This window comes from Zonotrichia leucophrys, chromosome 27, assembly GCF_028769735.1.
Source record: "Zonotrichia leucophrys gambelii isolate GWCS_2022_RI chromosome 27, RI_Zleu_2.0, whole genome shotgun sequence".
NCBI classification, from domain to species: domain Eukaryota; kingdom Metazoa; phylum Chordata; class Aves; order Passeriformes; family Passerellidae; genus Zonotrichia; species Zonotrichia leucophrys.
In genome coordinates, this window is record NC_088196.1 from 1,248,348 (window position 1) to 1,265,717 (window position 17,370).

At 62.7% G+C, this 17,370-nt stretch overlaps 2 protein-coding genes across 4 annotated transcripts in view; both read right to left on the bottom strand.

The window, feature by feature from the left end:
• Positions 1-510: 510 nt before the first annotated feature.
• Positions 511-8,947, bottom strand: ITGA2B (integrin subunit alpha 2b). Its single transcript, XM_064733569.1, has 30 exons — positions 8,802-8,947; positions 8,599-8,729; positions 8,424-8,521; positions 8,187-8,346; positions 8,046-8,095; positions 7,642-7,687; positions 7,353-7,478; positions 7,223-7,270; positions 6,774-6,817; positions 6,618-6,677; positions 6,468-6,520; positions 6,139-6,341; positions 5,838-6,020; positions 5,716-5,761; positions 5,535-5,639; positions 5,386-5,441; positions 5,149-5,300; positions 4,829-4,942; positions 4,065-4,135; positions 3,835-3,982; positions 2,740-2,832; positions 2,577-2,656; positions 2,384-2,464; positions 2,213-2,315; positions 1,981-2,133; positions 1,777-1,902; positions 1,465-1,578; positions 1,181-1,285; positions 983-1,105; positions 511-730 (listed from the first exon to the last, which is right to left on the bottom strand). The coding sequence occupies exons 1-30, from the start codon at positions 8,945-8,947 to the stop codon at positions 623-625; spliced, it is 3,126 nt and encodes a 1,041-aa protein (XP_064589639.1). The 3' UTR covers positions 511-622.
• Positions 8,948-10,189: 1,242 nt separating this feature from the next.
• Positions 10,190-17,370, bottom strand: part of GPATCH8 (G-patch domain containing 8) — a 55,631-nt gene continuing 48,450 nt past the window's right edge. For all 3 annotated transcript variants that reach the window (XM_064733903.1, XM_064733902.1, XM_064733904.1), the window contains 2 exons: positions 16,352-16,482; positions 10,190-16,022 (listed from right to left, as the gene is read on the bottom strand). In XM_064733903.1, coding sequence (XP_064589973.1) covers positions 12,197-16,022; positions 16,352-16,482 — 3,957 coding nt within the window. In that variant the 3' untranslated portion in view covers positions 10,190-12,196. The remainder of the gene's footprint in view (positions 16,023-16,351; positions 16,483-17,370) is intronic.

Consider the following 17,370-nt stretch of genomic DNA (forward strand, 5'->3'; position numbering starts at 1 on the left):
CATCCCCGGTACGGCTCCGAGATCAGGACCGGGACTCGGCACTGCCGGGCTCTCTCCGGTACTGGCACCGGCACATTGCACTGCCCCCGACACCGCGCAGGCCTCCCGGGACCCATTCCCGGCTCTGCTCTGAGCCCCGGGACGGGGACGTGGTACCGGCACCGTCACCCCGGGACTGCCCTGTACCGGCACCGGCATCTCAGGACCCGCTCACGGTACTTCCCTGAGCCTCAGCGTCGAGCCCCGGTACCGCAGCGGCACCTCGGGACTGGCCCTTGGCACTGCCCCGATCCCCCGGTACCACCCCGGTACCGTGACCCACCCGCGGTACCAGCACCGGCCCCGGTACCGATCCCCCAGCAGTGCAGCAGCCCCCGGGACTGAGCCCGACACCAACCTCCCCATGGCCCTCCCGGGGCACCCCACAAGGACACACGGGGGTCCCCAAAATCATCCCTGCAGACCCCGGTGCAGCTCCGGGGGGACACAACCACAGCCGAGGGCAGCACCGAGGGCAGGGCCGGGATTTATTGTCCGGGGGGAGCGGAGCGGGGCCGGGGTCCCACGGGCACGGAGGGGCTGGGGAAGGAGAGAGGGGTGAGGGGGGCATGGGGGGACCCCGTTAGTCCTGGGTCTGGCCCGGTTCCTGGGTCTGGCCCGGCTCCTGGGCCTGGCCCGGCTCCTCCGTGTCCCCCTCGGCTGGCGGCCGCGTCCTCTTGAAGAAACCCATCTGCAAGGGGACACAGTGACATCGGGCCCTGGGGGACCCCACGGCAGGGATCCCACAGGTTCAGCCCCCCGGAGATCCCTGTGGCACCAGGGGACCCCCTGCCTCTGGGGACCCCACAGTGTCACCCACCTGTGACCCCACAATGTCACCCGTGCTGCTGTCCCACAGCCCCCACCCCCAGCACTGTGTGCCGTGTTTCATGGTCCCTCTGGATGTCACCGGCGTCCCCAGTGTCCCCCTGTGCCCACTGACCTTCCACATGAGGAGGATGAGGAGGGTGAGGAGCAGGAGCCCGGCCAGGACCCCCAGCACCACCCACCCCACCGGCACAGCCCCCTCGCCGCCAGGGCTGGCGCGCACCACGCACGTCTCGGTCTGCAGAGGGACAGGGAGGTGACACCGCTGCCACCGCGGCCTGTCCCCGTGTCCCCACGGCCACGGCAGCCCTACCTCAGCCTGGCCGCTGGGCAGGAGCCGGGGCTGGACGCGGTAGGGCATGGCCGAGGTGCTGAACCACGCCTGGGACTGGATGCGGAATTCCCGGAGGTGCTCCCGCTAGGGACAGCAGGGGGACACATGGGACACACGGGAACCTGGCATCAGGGGTGCTGCCAGCTCACAGGGCACCCATGACCCACACATGGTGGGTCTCTGGGTACCACCGTGCAGGAGGGGACATTGCAGGGATGCCCTGATGCCACCCCGTCCCCTCTGTCCCCAGGAGGGGACAGTACCTGCTGCAGGGTGTCCACCCAGAGCAGGGCATGGACGCTGACCAGTGCCCGCTGGTCCTTGCCCAGGCTGGCCACGTGGCAGGTGATGTCCACGCAGGTGGCATTGTCACAGTCCTGGGGGTGGCATCCAACACGGTGGGTGTCGGGGGGCCCCTATCCCAGGGAACACTCCCGGCCCTGTCCCCAGGGTCACCCAAAGGATCCATTCCCACCCTGGCACCCCAGCCCAGCAGGTCCCCAGGGTCACCCAAAGGATGTCCCCCCACCCTGGCCTCCATCACAGCCGGGATGTCCCCAGGGTCCCCCGCTCACCACACGGACGAGGTCCCCCAGCCCCAGGTCCCCCAGCCCCGCTCCCGGGGCCGCCTCCGCCTCCCGGCGCTCCCGGTGCTGGCTGCCGTTCCCGGGCGCTGCGGCCGTCGGAGCAGAGATCTCCAGCTGGAAGGGGACACAGAGGTGACACCACGTCCCTGCCATGTCCCAGCTCCCCCGCGGGCAGGGCCCCGCAGCCCGTACCTGTGCGGGGTTGAGGGCAGGGTGCTGGGAGCAGTTCGTGCCCCCCTCGGTGCCCAGCCCCAGCAGGTAGAGCAGGACGTGCTCCCCCAGCAGATGGGGCACGGCGAGGCTCAGGGTGACCCCGCTGACGGTGCCGGGACCTTTGTTGTGGAGCTGCGGGAGGACGGTGGGTGATGCCAGGCACAGGAGATGGCTCCGGGGAGGGGACAGAGGGGACATCCCCCGAAATCACCTCGTAGACGTGCTCCAGCCTCATGCCGTGGTCCTCGATCCGCCGGCTGTCCCGCACCCCGTGCCAGCCCGTGGGCAGCACCATGGTGGCAGGCAGGGAGTTGCTGGTGGGAGAGGGGGGTCAGTGTCGCCCTTGGTGCCCCCGTTGTCCCCGTGTCCCCCAGAGCCTCACCCTCGCAGCTCCATCTCTGCCTCTGCCTCCACGGGCACTGTCACCGTCACCGAGCCGTGGCTGGGGCTGGGGCTGTTCTTGCTGTGGGGACACAGCGGGATGAGACACGGACACGGAGTTTGGGGACGTGCTGAGGACACCGAGCCCGAGGTGCCAGCAGTGGGTGGGGGACAGGGGGACAGCGCGATGTCACCTGCGCAGCTGCAAGTGGAAGGTGATGGCATCCCCCATGTCCTCCAGCCCAGACACGCTCAGCTCCAAGTCCACGGTGATCTGGGGACAGCAGAGGACAGGGGCAGGTGGGTGACCAGCCCCAGGGGGTGACAGGCACAGCAGGGACCCCCCTGTCCCCTTACCCGGGCTCCTGCTTTCATGGGATTGCCCAGCTCGCAGAGCACCACGTGGGTCCCGTTCTCCTTCTTGGGGTTGCAGCTCAGCTTCTCCTGCCCCTGCAGGGTGGGGACACATCAGGGACCCCACCAGGAACCAGCCACACAGGGGACCTGCATGAGCTGAGGGCAGGGCTTGAGCCCCAGACACCCCTGAACAGCCATCACCAGTGGGGACCCTGAGAAGGGTGACAGCCACCAAGGGCAGGGCAGGAACCCCAATCCCTGGGCAGCCACCCCCACCAGGCAGTCCCATGGGGGATGAAGGACACAGTGTGAGCCCCTCTGTACCCAGCAGTGTCCCCATTCCCAACCCCGCGATGTCCCCTCTGTCCCTCTGCCATCTCCAAACCCTCCCCAGGATGTCCCCCTGCTGTCCCTGCTCCCTCTCAGGGCATGTCCCCAATCGTCCCCCTGGATGTCCCCTCTGCTGTCCCCATTCTTCCCTCCAGGAGATGTCACCTCCCTCCTGTCCATCCCTGGAATGTCCCCTCTCTACTCTGCACTGTCTCAAATCTCTTCTCTGCGATGTCCCCTCTGGCCCCTCCACCAGCTGGGCACCCCCACGGAAGGTGACAGCACCAAGGACATGGTTTGGGTCCCCCACCCTGAGCACCCCCATGGAAGGTGACAGCACCAAGGACAGTTTGAGTCCCCCCAGCACCCTGAGCACCCCCACGGAAGGTGACAGCACCAAGGACATGGTTTGGGTCCCCCACCCTGAGCACCTCCACGGAAGGTGACAGCACCAAGGACATGGTTTGGGTCCCCCACCCTGAGCACCCCCATGGAAGGTGACAGCACCAAGGACAGTTTGAGTCCCCCCAGCACCCTGGGCACCCTGTGACACCCATTCCGGGCACTCCCATGGAAGGTGACAGCACCAAGGACACGGTTTGGGTCCCCCACCCTGGGCATCTCCCATCACCCATTCCCACTGGGCACCCCCAAAGAGGGAGGTGATGCCAGCAAGGGCAGGACGTGCCCCCGCAGCCCTGGTCACCCCTGTGACACCCCTGTGACTCCCCTGGTCACCCCCAGCCTGTCCCCTGTCACACCCACCGGGATGGTGCTGCGGGCAGCCTGGTAGTGCGTGCCCGGGGGCAGCTGCACCCTCAGCTCCGCCTCGAAGGCGCCTTCGCCCGCGTTGGTGGCGCTGGCCCGCAGGGACAGCACGGCCTCGGCGCCGATCAGCAGGCGCTGGCTGGGGCTGGGGGACACGGGGACACGGGGACAGGCTCAGCACCCCGCGGGGACACCGGGCACGCCCTCAGTCCCACCCCGGTGCTCACGTGTGGGCGGCCAGGTGCAGGTCGGGCACGCACAGATTGTCATCGCCACAGTCCTCCAGGATGATGTGGGTCTGGGAGGGGACAGCGAGGGGACACCCCCATCCAGGGTGAGGTGAGGGAGAGGGGGAGTCATTGGGGACATCCCAGGGAGGGACTGGGCTGGTGGAGGGGCCAGAGGGGAGATTTGGGACATTGCAGAGCAGAGTGGGGACATTCCAGGGATGGAGGGGAGGGAGGTGACATCTCCGAGAGGGAAGAATGGGGACAGCAGAGGGGACATCCAGGGGGACGATTGGGGACAAGCCCTGGGACACACCAAGGAGGGAGCAGGGACAGCAGGGGGACGTCCTGGGAAAGGAGGGACTGGAGATGGCAGAGGGACAGAGGGGACGTGTCGGCGTTGGGAATGGGGACAGTGCTGGGTACAGAGGGGACACCCAGGGGAGGGACTGGGGACTGCAGGGTGAGCACAGAGGGCAGAACAGCACGGGCACACCAGGGAGTGGCAGGGACAGTGTGGGGCACATTCCAGAGGGAACAAGGGACAGTGGGGGGGGGGAGGGTAGGAGCCACATCCCAGTGGGAACTGGGGACACTGGGAGGGGGACAGGGGCAATCCCAGGGGGGTGTTGGGGACACTGGCACAAGCTGGGGACCCCAGAGCTGAGCTCAGCCAGGCTGGGGGTACCCACACGTGTCCTGGTGGGGATGAGCCCCCCCCGTGTCACCACGGTGATGTCCCCCCACAGCCACGTCCCCCCTACCTGTGCCTGCACCAGGGTGTCCCCGTAGAGCACCAACGCCGGGGCCTCTCTGGGCAGCGACAGGGCCACGCTCAGCGCCACGGGGCTCAGCTTGTCCTTGAACTCAGCCTTGTCCTGGGGACACCCATGGGCACAGCACTCCGGATGGCATCCCGTGCCCACCCCACAGCCCCCACCCATCACTGTTCCCATCCCGGGACAGGGACACACTGTTGTCCCCAACGCTGTCCCCATCCTGTGGCGATGCCACATCCCCCCCTCCCATTCCCGTCCCCTCCATGACTGTCCCCTCCCTCTGCCGCCTGTCCCCGTGCCCGTACCCGCAGGTAGGCCGTGAGGTTCCTGCACACGGGGGGTGCCCCCGGTGCCACCAGCAGCGCCTCCTGCCAGGACGATTGGTGTCCCCGCAGCAGCAGCACCCGCCGCGATGGCCGCGGCTTCAGCCGGTCCAGCTGCAGCTCGGCCTCCAGCTCTGGGGGGCAACGGGAGGTGGCACTGGTGACACCCCGGGGGTGGCCCTGTGCCAGCGGTGCCCGCAGGGTGACACTGTCACTCACGGATGCTCCGAGGGATGTCCTGGCCCGTCACGCTGACACAGAACTCCACGTGGAAGCTGCGGGGGGACACCACCAACAGTGCTCAGAAACCTGTCCTGTGCCCACCGTGGTGTCCCCACGGCAGTGTCCCCACGGCAGTGTCCCCTCACCAGCTGACGGAGACGCTGGAGTTGGGCAGGGAGCAGTCCAGGATCTCAGGGTTCAGCCCGTCGGGGACACTCAGCTGGGTCCGGGCCACCACCACGGGCAGTCCCCTGGGGCACGGGGACATTGCTGAGGTGCCAGGGGACCCGAGAGGGGGCCCCGGGCCACGCAGGGACGGGCACTCACAGGTACACGGCCACCTTGGCCGCGCCGTAAGCCCCCACGAGCAGATCTGCGGGGACAAGCAGAGGGTCGGTGCCAGGGCGGTGCCAGGGCGGTGCCAGGGCCGGGTCGTGCCAGGGCCGTACCCGCGTAGCCGTTGCCGTCCAGGTCGGTGGCACCGCGCAGCGCGAAGCCGAAGGCGGCGGCGCCGGGGAAGGGGCTCTCGAGGCGCTGCGTGGGCACCGGTGCCAGCCCCTCGCTGTGCCCGCGGAAGATGAACACCTGCCCGCTGCCACTGTCACCGCCCTGCGGGGCGCCCACGGCCACATCTGGGGACAGAAGGGGCATGAACGCCGCCCCCCCCCCAGCCCGCGCTCTGCTGCCTCAGTTTCCCCAAGGCGCGGCACTGAGGGTGGCACAGCCCCTGCCCGCCCTGCCCGCTGTTACCGCCGAATCCGTCCCTGTCCAGGTCGCCCAGGCTGGCGATGGCGGCGCCGAAGCGGCCGTAGGGGTGGGTACCCGTCAGGGTCTGGGGGGGCCCGGCCAGCCGCTGCTGCCCCCGGTAGAGGTAGAGGCGGCCGAGCTCGCTGCGCTGCCCATCCGAGCGCCGGGCCATGAACAGGGGGGCGCCCACCAGCAGATCGTCCTTCCTGTGCCCGGAGCGGGATCAGAGTCAGGCTCGGCGGGTTTGGGGGCTGGGGGCACCCAGCGCTGTGCCAGGCACGGGGCAGCACCCCTGGGTGCCATGGAGGAGGGAGGACTGTCCCTGCTCTCACCCGTCCCCATCGACATCGGCCACTGCCACCGTGTGCCCGAAGTACGAAGCCACCTGGGAAGGGTAAAGGTGGCACCGGGGGTGCTGTGGGACGGGGCTGGGGTGCTGTGGGGCACCGGGGGTGTCACAGGGCAGGGGCACCGAGGGGTACCTGCTCGCTGGCGATGCCCCGCAGCCGGCGCAGGGTGTCCCCCGCAGTGAAGATCTCCACCTGCCCAGGGCAGCGTCAGCGCCACGCCCAGCCCGGGGTGACACATGGCCGTGTCCCCTGGTGTCCCCTCGGCGCCGGGCACTCCGCAGCACTCACCTCACCCCTCGTGTTGCTCTTGTTGGGGACCCCCACCACGTACTCTGTGAGGGATGAGAGCCCTGAGTGCCCCACTGGGACATTGAGGGGGGCACGGGGATACCCCTGGCACTGGGATGGGCACAGGGATACCCCTGGCATTGGGGTGGGCACAGGGATACCCCCGGCACTGGGATGGGCACAGGGATACCCCTGGCATTGGGGTGGGCACAGGGATACCCCCGGCACTGGGATGGGCACAGGGATACCCCTGGCATTGGGGTGGGCACAGGGATACCCCTGGCATTGAGGTGGCACAGGGATACCCCGGGTGCGACATGGCGCCATGAGGGCACAGAGATGGCAGGACCCCTGGCACAGCCTGCCCAGCCCCCTCGGCAAGGGGAGCAAGGTCACTCTGGGGTGCCCCAGGCCCACCAAGCCCCGTTCCCTGCACCCCTCAGCCCTACCTTTGGTTTTGGGGTTGCCATCAAACTCGCCCACAGCCACCGAGTATCCTGCAGGGACATGGGCACTGGTGACTCCGGGTGTGCCAGCAGGAGCTGGCAGTGGGGCAGGGTGCCCGTGCCCGCTGCTCACCCCGGTACCCGTCCTCGTAGTCCCCGAACACCGGCTCCGTGGGGCGCCCGGGGCTCCCCAGCCACAGCAGGGACGTGCCGAGGAAGCGCCGGAGGATCTTGTCCAGCTCCACCGAGTACAGGAGCCCTGGGCACAGCGGGGCAGGGAGCACCAGCCCTGACGGGGAGCCCGCTGCCACAGCCCCAGGCTGGCAGCGCCACTGCGGGTGGCACTTACGGGGCACCGCATCCGGGGTGCCATTCCCCCGCAGTGCCCACCTCCGGGAGCAACACTGACTGGAAGGACTCACCTGAGAAGTAATACCCGCCGGGGGCACCCAGCACCAGGGTCCCATCCTGCGGGAGCAGCTGGCTCAGCACCGCCCGGGACACCCTGGCATCCCCCCGCCAAATATCCCCCAACCCGGTATTCCTTCCAAAGCATCCTCACCCAAATATCCCCATCCTGGTATTTCCCATCCTGGCACATTCCAGCCCAGCATCCCCGTCCTGGCACCCCCTCATTCCTAGGGCCTCTCCTCCCGGAATTCCCACTGCACATCCCCAGCTCAGCATCCCCACCCCAGCATCCCCCGCCCTGACACCCGGGTACCATCCTGGCCGCACCCTCTGCATCTCTGTCAGCCCCCCCTGGCATCCCGGGGGGCACCCCCCGATCCCCCCAAGGTTCCCGAGCCCCTCCATCCCCTCTCACCGGGGTGGCAGCGGCGCTGAAGCCGATCTCGCAGTAGCGCTTGTCGTGCGCTGCGGGCACAGGGCAGGGTCAGGGGGGCGCGGGGCTGGGATCCCGGGCTGGATCCCCCCGCTCCCCGTTCCTTCCCCGTTCCCCGCTCACCGTAGCCCGTCTGGCGGTAGGTGCTGGCCATGGTGCGGTCGCGGCACGGCGAGTACCACACGGAGCGCTCCGGGCTCCGCACGAAGCAGGTGCCCGTGGGGGTGCGGAACGCCTCCTGCTGCCCCTCCAAAGCGTTCCAGTGCTGCAGCGGGGCACAGACCTGGGCACGGCCATGGCACGGGCTGAGTGCCCGCCCCGTGCCCACCCAAGGTGCCCACATCCCCCCGATGCACCCACCACCAGGTTGCCGTGCCAGCTGGTGACGGACGCTCCCAGCCACTGGTGCGATTTGTAGGTGCGCAGCTCCAGGGTGCCCTGGCTCTCGCTCTCGTCCCCTGGGGGAGCGGGACAGGGGCGATGTGCGGGGCTGGCACCCCCCGTGCCCGCTCCCCGCCCCGCGGAGCCCACGCACCCGCAGTGTCCATGGGCAGGGGGTGGCAGGGGGTCCGGCCGGGGGGCCAGGAGCAGAGGAACACGGCGCCGGGCTGAGCCACGCCGGGCTGGGAGGTGTTGGCACGGGGCGCTCCCACCGCCACGCTGGGCCTGGGGGCAGAGCGGGTGTCAGGGGGGGCGGGCGTGAGCCGTGCCCGACCCCGACCCCCGGTGCCCCCCTACCTTCCCTCGCTCCTGTGGAAATCCAGGGCGAAACCGAAGTAGCTGCCGGGGGGTCCCTCGTAGATGGTGGGGGGCTCCTGGAGAAGCCCCAGCGTGGGGGGCAGGCGCAGCCCCCCGAGGAACAGCAGCACCCGCAGCAGCGCCATCGTCACCCCAAAATGAGGCCACAGCCGCTGTCCCGGGGTGTCCCGGGCTTATCTCGGGGGACGCAGCTGGGGCCGGGCCCGGCAGGAATGGGGAGCACAGGAAGGGCCCCCCCGGAGCGCATCCGCTCCTGCGGGGAACCGGAGAGGTGCGGGGGAGACGGATGTGGCTGGAGCAGGGCGGGGAACGGGAGGTGGCAGTGCCACCACCGGGAGACACGGTGACAGGGCGGGGGACATGGTGACAAGGTGGGGCACACGGCCACAGCGGCCTGAGCCTATCGCCCGCAGGGTGCCAGCCTCGGCGTGGCTGTTCCGGGATGGGCATCTCGGGGTGCCTATTTCGGGGTGGCTATTTCGGGGTGCAGGCAGTCCCCACCAGCGGAAATGTGGCAAGCGGGGAGAGCTGCAGGGCACAGGGCCCCGATCTCCCCTCCACAGCCGGATGGAGCTGACAGCACCGAGCCCGCACCGGGCATCACCCCCCAGTGTCCCCTAACCCAGGGCAGGGACACCCCAAACCCTGCCAGGGCTGTGCAGGGCAATGGATCTCACAAGCGGCCGGGGGCACAGTGGGCACAGCGAACAAGGCGTGTCCTTGTCCCTGTCCCCCGTGCCCTCAGCCAGGCCTGGGGCAGCCACAGAGCTCAGCCCAGCCCGGACAGCGGCATCAGCCCTGAACCCATCTACAGAATTAATTGAAACTCCGTTAATTAAGGACAGTCAGGCTGCCCCGGGGGCTCCTGGTGCCAACCCCACGCCAGCAGCTCCCTGGGAGCCGGCCCGTGTGAAATGGGGCTTTTCTCCAGGCTGCAGTGGGAAGCAGGACAGGAGAGGGACTCGGGGGGTTTTGGGGGGCACAGGGGGTCCCTGCAGGGCACCTGGGCCCCTGGAGCGGGGTCTGCTCCAGCAGCTGGAACAGAGCAGGGTGTGCCCAAAGCCGTGGCACAGCGGACTCGGGGGCAGCTGCTCCTCCTCGGGAGGTCTCGCCCCCAGCTCGCTGCAGCATCTGAACCCAGCTGGAGCCCACACCAGGGCCCCTGAGGGCAATTACAATCCTTTCTTCTGTCCAATTACTTCATTTCCCGTTTCTTTCAGCACTGCTGCACCATCCCTAGGACAGGTGGCACCCTGGACCCCGGGGTCCTGCTGGCATGCAGAGGTGGATTTTTTTCCTTTAATCAAACCAGGAAAAGAGAGGCTGGTGCTCTGCACAGCAGCTCCCCACCACCACAAAGCATCACATTTCTTTTTCCACAAATCATTGGTTTATTAGAAAGGTTTTTTTCCCTCATTTTACAGCATATATATATATTTATATATATATCTTATGTGACAAAGTTAAATACAGTCTGTTTATGCTTGTAAGTAATGACAGGTTAATTATTTTAGCGCTATCCTGAAGTCCAAAAACAATCCCTGCCCACAGTGCAGTGGGGCCAGGGCACAGATGGGCCCTATGAAGCTCAGCTCTGACAGTAACACTGAATTGTCTGGTATTTACAGGAAATTGAGTCCCTTTTTTGTGACTGCTGTCACTCTGACCTGCTCCAATTCTCATTTACACGGTGAGGGAGCTCAGGGGGGTTTGATCCTTTGACTCTGCCTGGCCTCGTGCTGCACTCCAGGAGGGGACAGGGAAGAGGATGAGGATGGGGAATGGGACAGGGATGTCACCACATCCCCACACTGCTCTGAAATCCCTCCCTCCAGCCGTGGCGGCCCAAGGGCTGTGACACCTGCAGTGTCACCCGAGCTGGGTGATGCTGGGAGAACTGGGAAATCCCTTATGGGCTAAGCTGGGGTAACCCTCTGTGTGGGCTGGGAGCAGTTCCAAGGCTCCACGTTACTGCTTCCAAAGAGGGGGAAAAGGAAAGGAAAAAAGGGCTCCTGTTCTCTGGGAGCACCCTGGATTCCTGCTGCTCCCCAGGCTGCTCCAGTGCCCATTCCTATGGCAGGGAGGAACACAGAACCTGCCAGAGTCACTGCTACCCCCAAACCCTCACCTTGCCCAAGTCTCACCTGTTGATTTTTTCTTCTTCTGCAAAATTCTAAATTAAGATTCTTTTTTTGTTTGTTTTTACATTTTATACTACATAAAAACTTCAAAAATACATGAGCTTGATAAAATATACATGCTTAGCTGTTCTGCATCTAGCTGAAACTATAAATTGAACCTTTACAAGTGTCTTGGGTCACCTACAGCAAACATATTTACACAGAAGCCACCAGAACAAGTACCACTAAGAACTGGCTGTAAAAAATATTATTGCGATATACTACAAATGTAACCTTTGATAGGAGCTACAAAAAGCAGCATCTTTGTTTACAGAGTTCAGTGCAATTCTTTACATTAAAAAAAAAATCCTATAAATTAATAAAGAAACCATCAGTGTTACAGAGGAAAGAACACGTTTTACATCCAGGCCGCGCTCCCCCGTCCTCTGTATTGCTTCAATTCCTAAAGGATTTGCCTTCTCTCTCCCATCCCAGTGCCTCTTTCCAACCCCACAGAAGATGGAATTCAAAGTGATTTTTTTCCCCCTTTCAGGAGAAGAGTGGTCAAAGCCCAGACTGGAATCCCAACCCCAGAGCCTCTCTCCAGTCTGGGACATCCAGGCACGGTCCTGGCGCAGGAGAACGTGGATGCAGGATGGGGAAGGAAGGGAGCTCTGGGCACACACACAGAGCTCCTCCTCCTCTTTACACTAAGATCTTACTTCCACCTTTGCTGCTCACACCAAGAAAAACCCACATGTGCAGAGAGAGGGGCCAAGGAACCTCCTGCAATGCTGAAAGCTGAGGCCTCCAGCCCCTCCACAGCCGGCAGCGCCCGATGTTCCATGACCGATTACAAGCCGGGTTCAATCATGCTGTTTTCATTAGATGACCTCATTAAAAGGATTTTTAGAGATCCTATTAGTGTGGATGAAACCTCATTTATCATATACACGGTGGCAGAAGGAAGATGACCAAGTGTAAGAATCCAGGGGGGAAAAAAAGCCTTTCCAAGTGTCTCGCTGTTGTAAAGGTGAAATGGTTCCTCTGGAGCGCTGCTGCTGCGTGCACGGAGGAGCTGGAGTGAGACTTCCCTGGGGTGCAGCCACCTGCCCAGCCCTGGAGCCCCCGGCTTCTTTGGCTGCTCAAGAGTGAAAGGAAATGCTCAGGCCTCACCTGCCCGCTGGCTCGACTCCAACCCCTTCCCAAAACGCCAAATATTCTCCTTCCTCCGAGGTTCCTTCATTGTGTCCTTCATGTGCCGTGGCTGGGTGGATGCTGCAAGTCCTGTCCTGAGAAAATGGGGTGCAGCAGGGGGTGGAGGTGCAGGGCTGTGGCAGCAGCAGCAGCTGCTGGCCTGGGAGCCAGGAGGGTCGGGTACAGAGCGTGAGGGACGGGGTGGAAGGTGAAGGGGCCGGGGTGGATGGCGGACGCCGGAATGATGTGGATGGGGTGGCTGGCCAGGAACGTGGCAGGGTGGCCTGGAATAATGGAGTGGGTCAGGTGGGACAGGGAGATGGGTGTCAGGTGAGGCTGGGGGATGTGGTGGACCTGAGCGAGGGGCTGTGGGTGGGGATGGGGGTGGATGCCGATGGCGGCGGCGGCGGCAGCAGCGTGGTGCTGCAGGATGGCGTGCTGCACCGTGGTGATGGACGTGGCCGAGGCTGCTGCCGGCTGCTGGATGTGGATGGGCTGGAGGGCAGGGGCAGCCGGAGCCAGGGCGGCCGAGGTGGGGAAAGCCTTCACTTGCTTGGCCAGCAGCTGCTGCTGGATGTGCTGCTGGGCAGCCTGCTGCAGCTTGCTGTACTTCTCCATCTCCTCGGGCGTGAAGGTGATGGGCTGGCTCTCCAGCGGGGCTAGGGAGGAATCTTCTCCCCCCTCCCGATCTCCTTCCATGCTCGGCTCCCCGCTCTGAGGCACGTAGCCAGGAAAGTGCTCAACATCTGGAACTAAGGGCATCATACTGGTTTCCACTGGGACTGGCTGGTTGCCCCCATCCATAGGCTCCAGCCCATCACCGTCGCTGGGATCCGAGAGGAAGTTGTGTGGCATGACCAGATCTCCGGAGCCAAAGCACTCGGGGAGCGCCGGCGTGTCCAGGGGAAGGGATGGCATCTCCACAGAGGCTTCATCACGTTTCTGCTCATCCAGAGGCTTGTCCTGAATTACCATCACCACATCTTCCAGGAGAGACTGGCCGGCCAGCTGACCCTCCTCCATGCCTTGGGAACCATCCTCAGCATCTGACAGCTCCTGCTCCTCGCCCCTCTCCAAGCCAGACTCCTCGTATCTTTTGGAGTTTGGTTTCCGAATGGTTGGCAACTTCCCAATTAAGGGCAGAACCGGTTTGTTGCCTAAGGAAGGAGGCAGTTTGGGGCCAAAGTAGCCCTGGGGAGGATCTTTGAGCTTTATGCCCACTTTGTTTGCCCCTGACAGCATCTCATCAGTCACGCAGGGCTTCTTCTCAACCTTCCTGGACTGCACCTTTTCCAAGAGCAGCTTTGCAGTGACGGAGTTCCTCTCCTCAGGACTGCAGTCCCCTTCCGAGGCCCGTCCCACGCCAGAGCCGCTGCTGTTCTGGGACAGGGAGCCAGATCCTTTCAGATCCTCTCCTTTGCCATCCTCCTTCTTGGGCAGTGTCCCCTCACCTCGGCCTGTCCGGAAATAGTGAGGAGACTGCGAGCGATAGATCTTGGAGCGAATGAAGTCCCTTCTGCCAGACCTTCTCTCCTCGGGGCTCTCGTGGCCCCGCGAGCCCTTCCGTGACAGGGAGCGCTGCGAGTGGCTGCGGGTGCTGCGGCTGCGGTCCCGGCTGTAGCTGCGGCTGCGCTTCCAGCTGCGCCCGGTCCCGCTGCGGCTCCTCCTCTTGCTCCGGCTGCGGCTGCAGCTGCTGCTGCGGCTCCTGCCCCGGCTCCTCGATCTCGACCTGCCCCGGGGGTGGCTTCGGCTCCTGCTCCGACTCCTGGACCTGCTCCTGCTCGAGCTGTAGTCATCTTCCGACGAGGAGTACTTGCGCCGCTTGGAGCGGTGGTTGGAGCCGTTGTAGTCGGAGTCGTCCTCGGAGTCCTGGGAGCGCTTGGAGTGGCAGCGGGAGCGGTCGCTGTAGTCGCTGTAGCTGTCGTCTGAGTAGCTCCTGTGGCGGCTGTAGCGGCTGTGCCCCGAGGAGGCCTCCGAGCTGCTGGAGTAGGACCTGTGTGAGGAGCGCCTGCGGCCCGAGCGGGAGCGGCTGCGCGAGTGCTCGCTGCCCGACTCGTAGTCATCATCGCTGTACTGCGACGGGGACTTCTGGTGGCAGTGCTTGCCAGGGGAGCCCTCGTCGCTGTCGTCGTCACCGCTGCTCTGCCGGCTCCGGCAGCCGCCCCGGGGCTGGGACAGAGCCGGGCAGCGCCGCCTCGCTCCAGGCACCTGCTGCAGCTCAGCCTTGTGCCTTTTGCTGCCGTGCTCTTGGCAGGAGTTACCCCCGTCCTCTTTTTTAGTGCTGCTTCCCTCCTCGGCAGACAGGGATTTCCTCTGGGACTCCTGGGAGCATCGCTTTTTCTTCTGGAAATGGCTGCAGTCTTCAGACAGTTCAGGTTTCAGTGCCCGGTCTGACTCCGTTGAAAGGGAGGATTTACCTTTTTTGTGCCTGTGCCTTTTCCGTTTCTTGGGTTTCTCTTCCCCCAGCTCAGCTTTCCGGGCCTTCTCCTCAGCTTCCTCCTTGTGTTTGCGTTTGTGTCTGCTGGACTTTTTGTGCTTCTTTTTCTTTTTGTGTTTATGGGACCTTCCAGATTTACTCTTCCCCGTTACACTCTTACTGCCGTCCTCCCCCTCTCCCTTACCAATGCTCCCCAGACCGGACTCCTGCTTGCTCTGGGATTTGTTTTCCATTTTTTGAGCAGAACTGTTATCTACATTTTCAGCCTCCTTGGCTTTGCTCACCTCACCAGGTTCTGTGCTCTGAGTGTTGTCCTTACAAAGCCCCCCTGGATCCTTGGATTTCTCTGCCCCTTTCCCTTTCGCATCCTTGTTACGGGAGAGCTTGAAGTCGAAGTACAGGGGGTTGCAGCTGTAGGACACAGAGGGCTCAGCTTTGGTGAAGATGAGCAGCTCTGAAGGCCACTGCAGTGTTGTGCTCTCATCCTTACTCAGAACAGGGAAAAAAGGTCCTGTGGGGTGCTTTGGTCCCTCAGAGCCATCTCTGCAGCCCGAGGCAGGAGGAGGAGCTTCTTTAGCAGTGTCTGGCTCGGGGGGATTGCTCTCTGGAAGGTGCTTGCTCTCCTGTGTGTTTTCATTCTCTGGGATGTCTTTTCGTTCTGTTTTGCCCTGCTGGGCTGCAGTTTCAGTAGTACTCTGCTCCTTCTGCTGCCCCGTGCTCTCGGCAGCCTTTTCCGTGTGCTTGCTGGGTTTGGGTTTGGGGGAGCTCCCCTTTTTCGCTTCGTGCGCGTTTTTTTTGTTCGCATTTTCCGCTTCCGTTTGCTCAGTAGCCTTCATGAAAAGCAGGAATTGAAAGTTGGGCTTTACTTTACAGTGGGCTGGGGGGATGTAGTGGTAATATTCTGGTTCCACAGCTGTTGGTCCATCTTCTCGCCTCATCTTCTTCAGTTTGGATAAGGTGCTGGCCAGAGCCCCGCTGTCCTTGTCATGCTGGTCATCGTCCTCCCCCTTGCCATCAGAATTATTGGTGCCATCACCCTCCCCAGACTTCTGCAGGCTGCCACCCTCTGAGGAACCCCTCTCATCACCTTTTGCCCCATCTCCAGAACTGGACTCGTCCACGTGGTCCTTGAAAACAGAAGCAATGGTCTCCAGCTTCACTGGGGTCTTCTTGGCAAAGGAAAAGGACACCCCAATCTTCTGCAGGGGCGTTCCCAGGGAGCCCTTAATGCCAAAGCTGATGGCCTGTGCCCCCTGTGATGCCTGGCCTGGCCCCACAGTGCCTTGCCCAGTGCTCAGGAAGCCTCTGTCCGTGGTCATCTCTGTGCCCTGGCCGGAGCTGGTCTGGACGAAGGAGCCGCTGTTGGCTGCGGAGTCATCGTCATCTCCACCTTCCTCATCCACAGCCACCGTGGTGGTCCTGAACATGGGCCCACTTCCAGGAGCACTGGAACAGGGGAGAGAGAAAACACAGCTTACTGGTGTCCCTGTCCCTCTGCAGGAGGATCTATCCCTCAGTGAAGACAATCTTGCAGCCAGACTCATGCATTAAAATATCAATATACAGCCACTCAAAGTTTTTCATAATATTACATTACTGAAGAAAATGTATTGCTGGATAAAGGGGATATTGGGAATGCTCTGCATGATCAGTTTAGTGAATTCACTCCTACCAGAAGCACAGCAGTGTGAAGCTTTGCCCTCGAAGGCCGTGGTATCCCAGAGCAGGAATGCCAGCCCAGCCCCGCCCAGGGGTGCTGGGACCCCCAGACTCACCACTCAGGCTGCCTCCTCTGCTCCGCCAGCTCGTGCAGGCGCCGCAGGGCCTTCTCCTGCTTCCTCTCATCCTTCCGGGATCTCGACGACACATTGCGAGCAAATTCCCTTTGCTTGAGATCTTTCAACCTCTGAGGCAAAAGAAAGCAGGGATGGATCAGATCAAAGCTGTCTGTGGTTTGTCCAAGAGCAGCTCTTTGCTGTAGCACTGGAAATTGCGGTGCCAAGCCCCTCCCCAGGGACATTTCTTGAGCCAGGATGGAGCAAGGGCATCTTAGCTCAACAAAGCCCATGGAGCACTGCCATCCTCCCAGCAGCTGAAGGAAAAGACAACTGGTGGTCACTTTTGGCTATGACTTCAAGTTCTGTGTAAACCCCTTTCCAATCAACACTACTGGTTTTCTTTAGCATGGACAACAAAGCTGATTTCGAAGCAACAAGCAAATTCTGGAAGGAAAAGGGGAAAAGAAGAAGGATTGTTTACTCTGCTGCTCTTGCAGCGTGCAGATGTACTTGACAAACAGTGCATGACACGAGTCAAAAGCATGGGCCAAAGGACAGGAGGGATTAGCTGGTGCCAGAGCTACCCAGGAATGACATCTGACAAAAGCAATGTACCATTACATTGGAGAAGGAGCCAAAAATCCCATGCAAATCATTTCATCAGCAAACCCAGAGTACAACATACACCACAACCAGTTCCTTGTTTTCCTGACAGTAGTTCTGAGAGGGTCAAGAAACAAACTGCTCTAAAGGCAGGAGGGTCTCTTGGGGTTGCATACTTTGTGAGGGCAGAAGCACCAAATTCCCCAGAAATCTCATCATGAGGGAGCAAACCCAATCCCAAGGAATTTCAAACATCCTAATATTCACTGAGGAAGTCTAGGTAGCCATTTCTAATAGAAAATAAACATCCAAGACTTCAGAATATTTCAGAAAGTCCTTGTCTCAGAGCACTAGGAGAAGAGGCTGCTGGTTTCTTGGAATATATGTGGATATTTACAACATTTTTTTTAGAG

What these genes read in the sequence shown, in the direction of transcription:
- ITGA2B (XM_064733569.1), bottom strand. Translation starts at nt 8,947, where the DNA reads ATGGCGCTGCTGCGGGTGCTGCTGTTCCTCGGGGGGCTGCGCCTGCCC. An exon ending in CCTGCCCATGGACACTGCGG is followed by an intron (nt 8,522 to 8,598) that starts GTGCGTGGGCTC and finishes CCGCTCCCCCAG; the next exon opens with GGGACGAGAGCGAGAGCCAG. An exon ending in GGGGCATCGCCAGCGAGCAG is followed by an intron (nt 6,521 to 6,617) that starts GTACCCCTCGGT and finishes TACCCTTCCCAG; the next exon opens with GTGGCTTCGTACTTCGGGCA.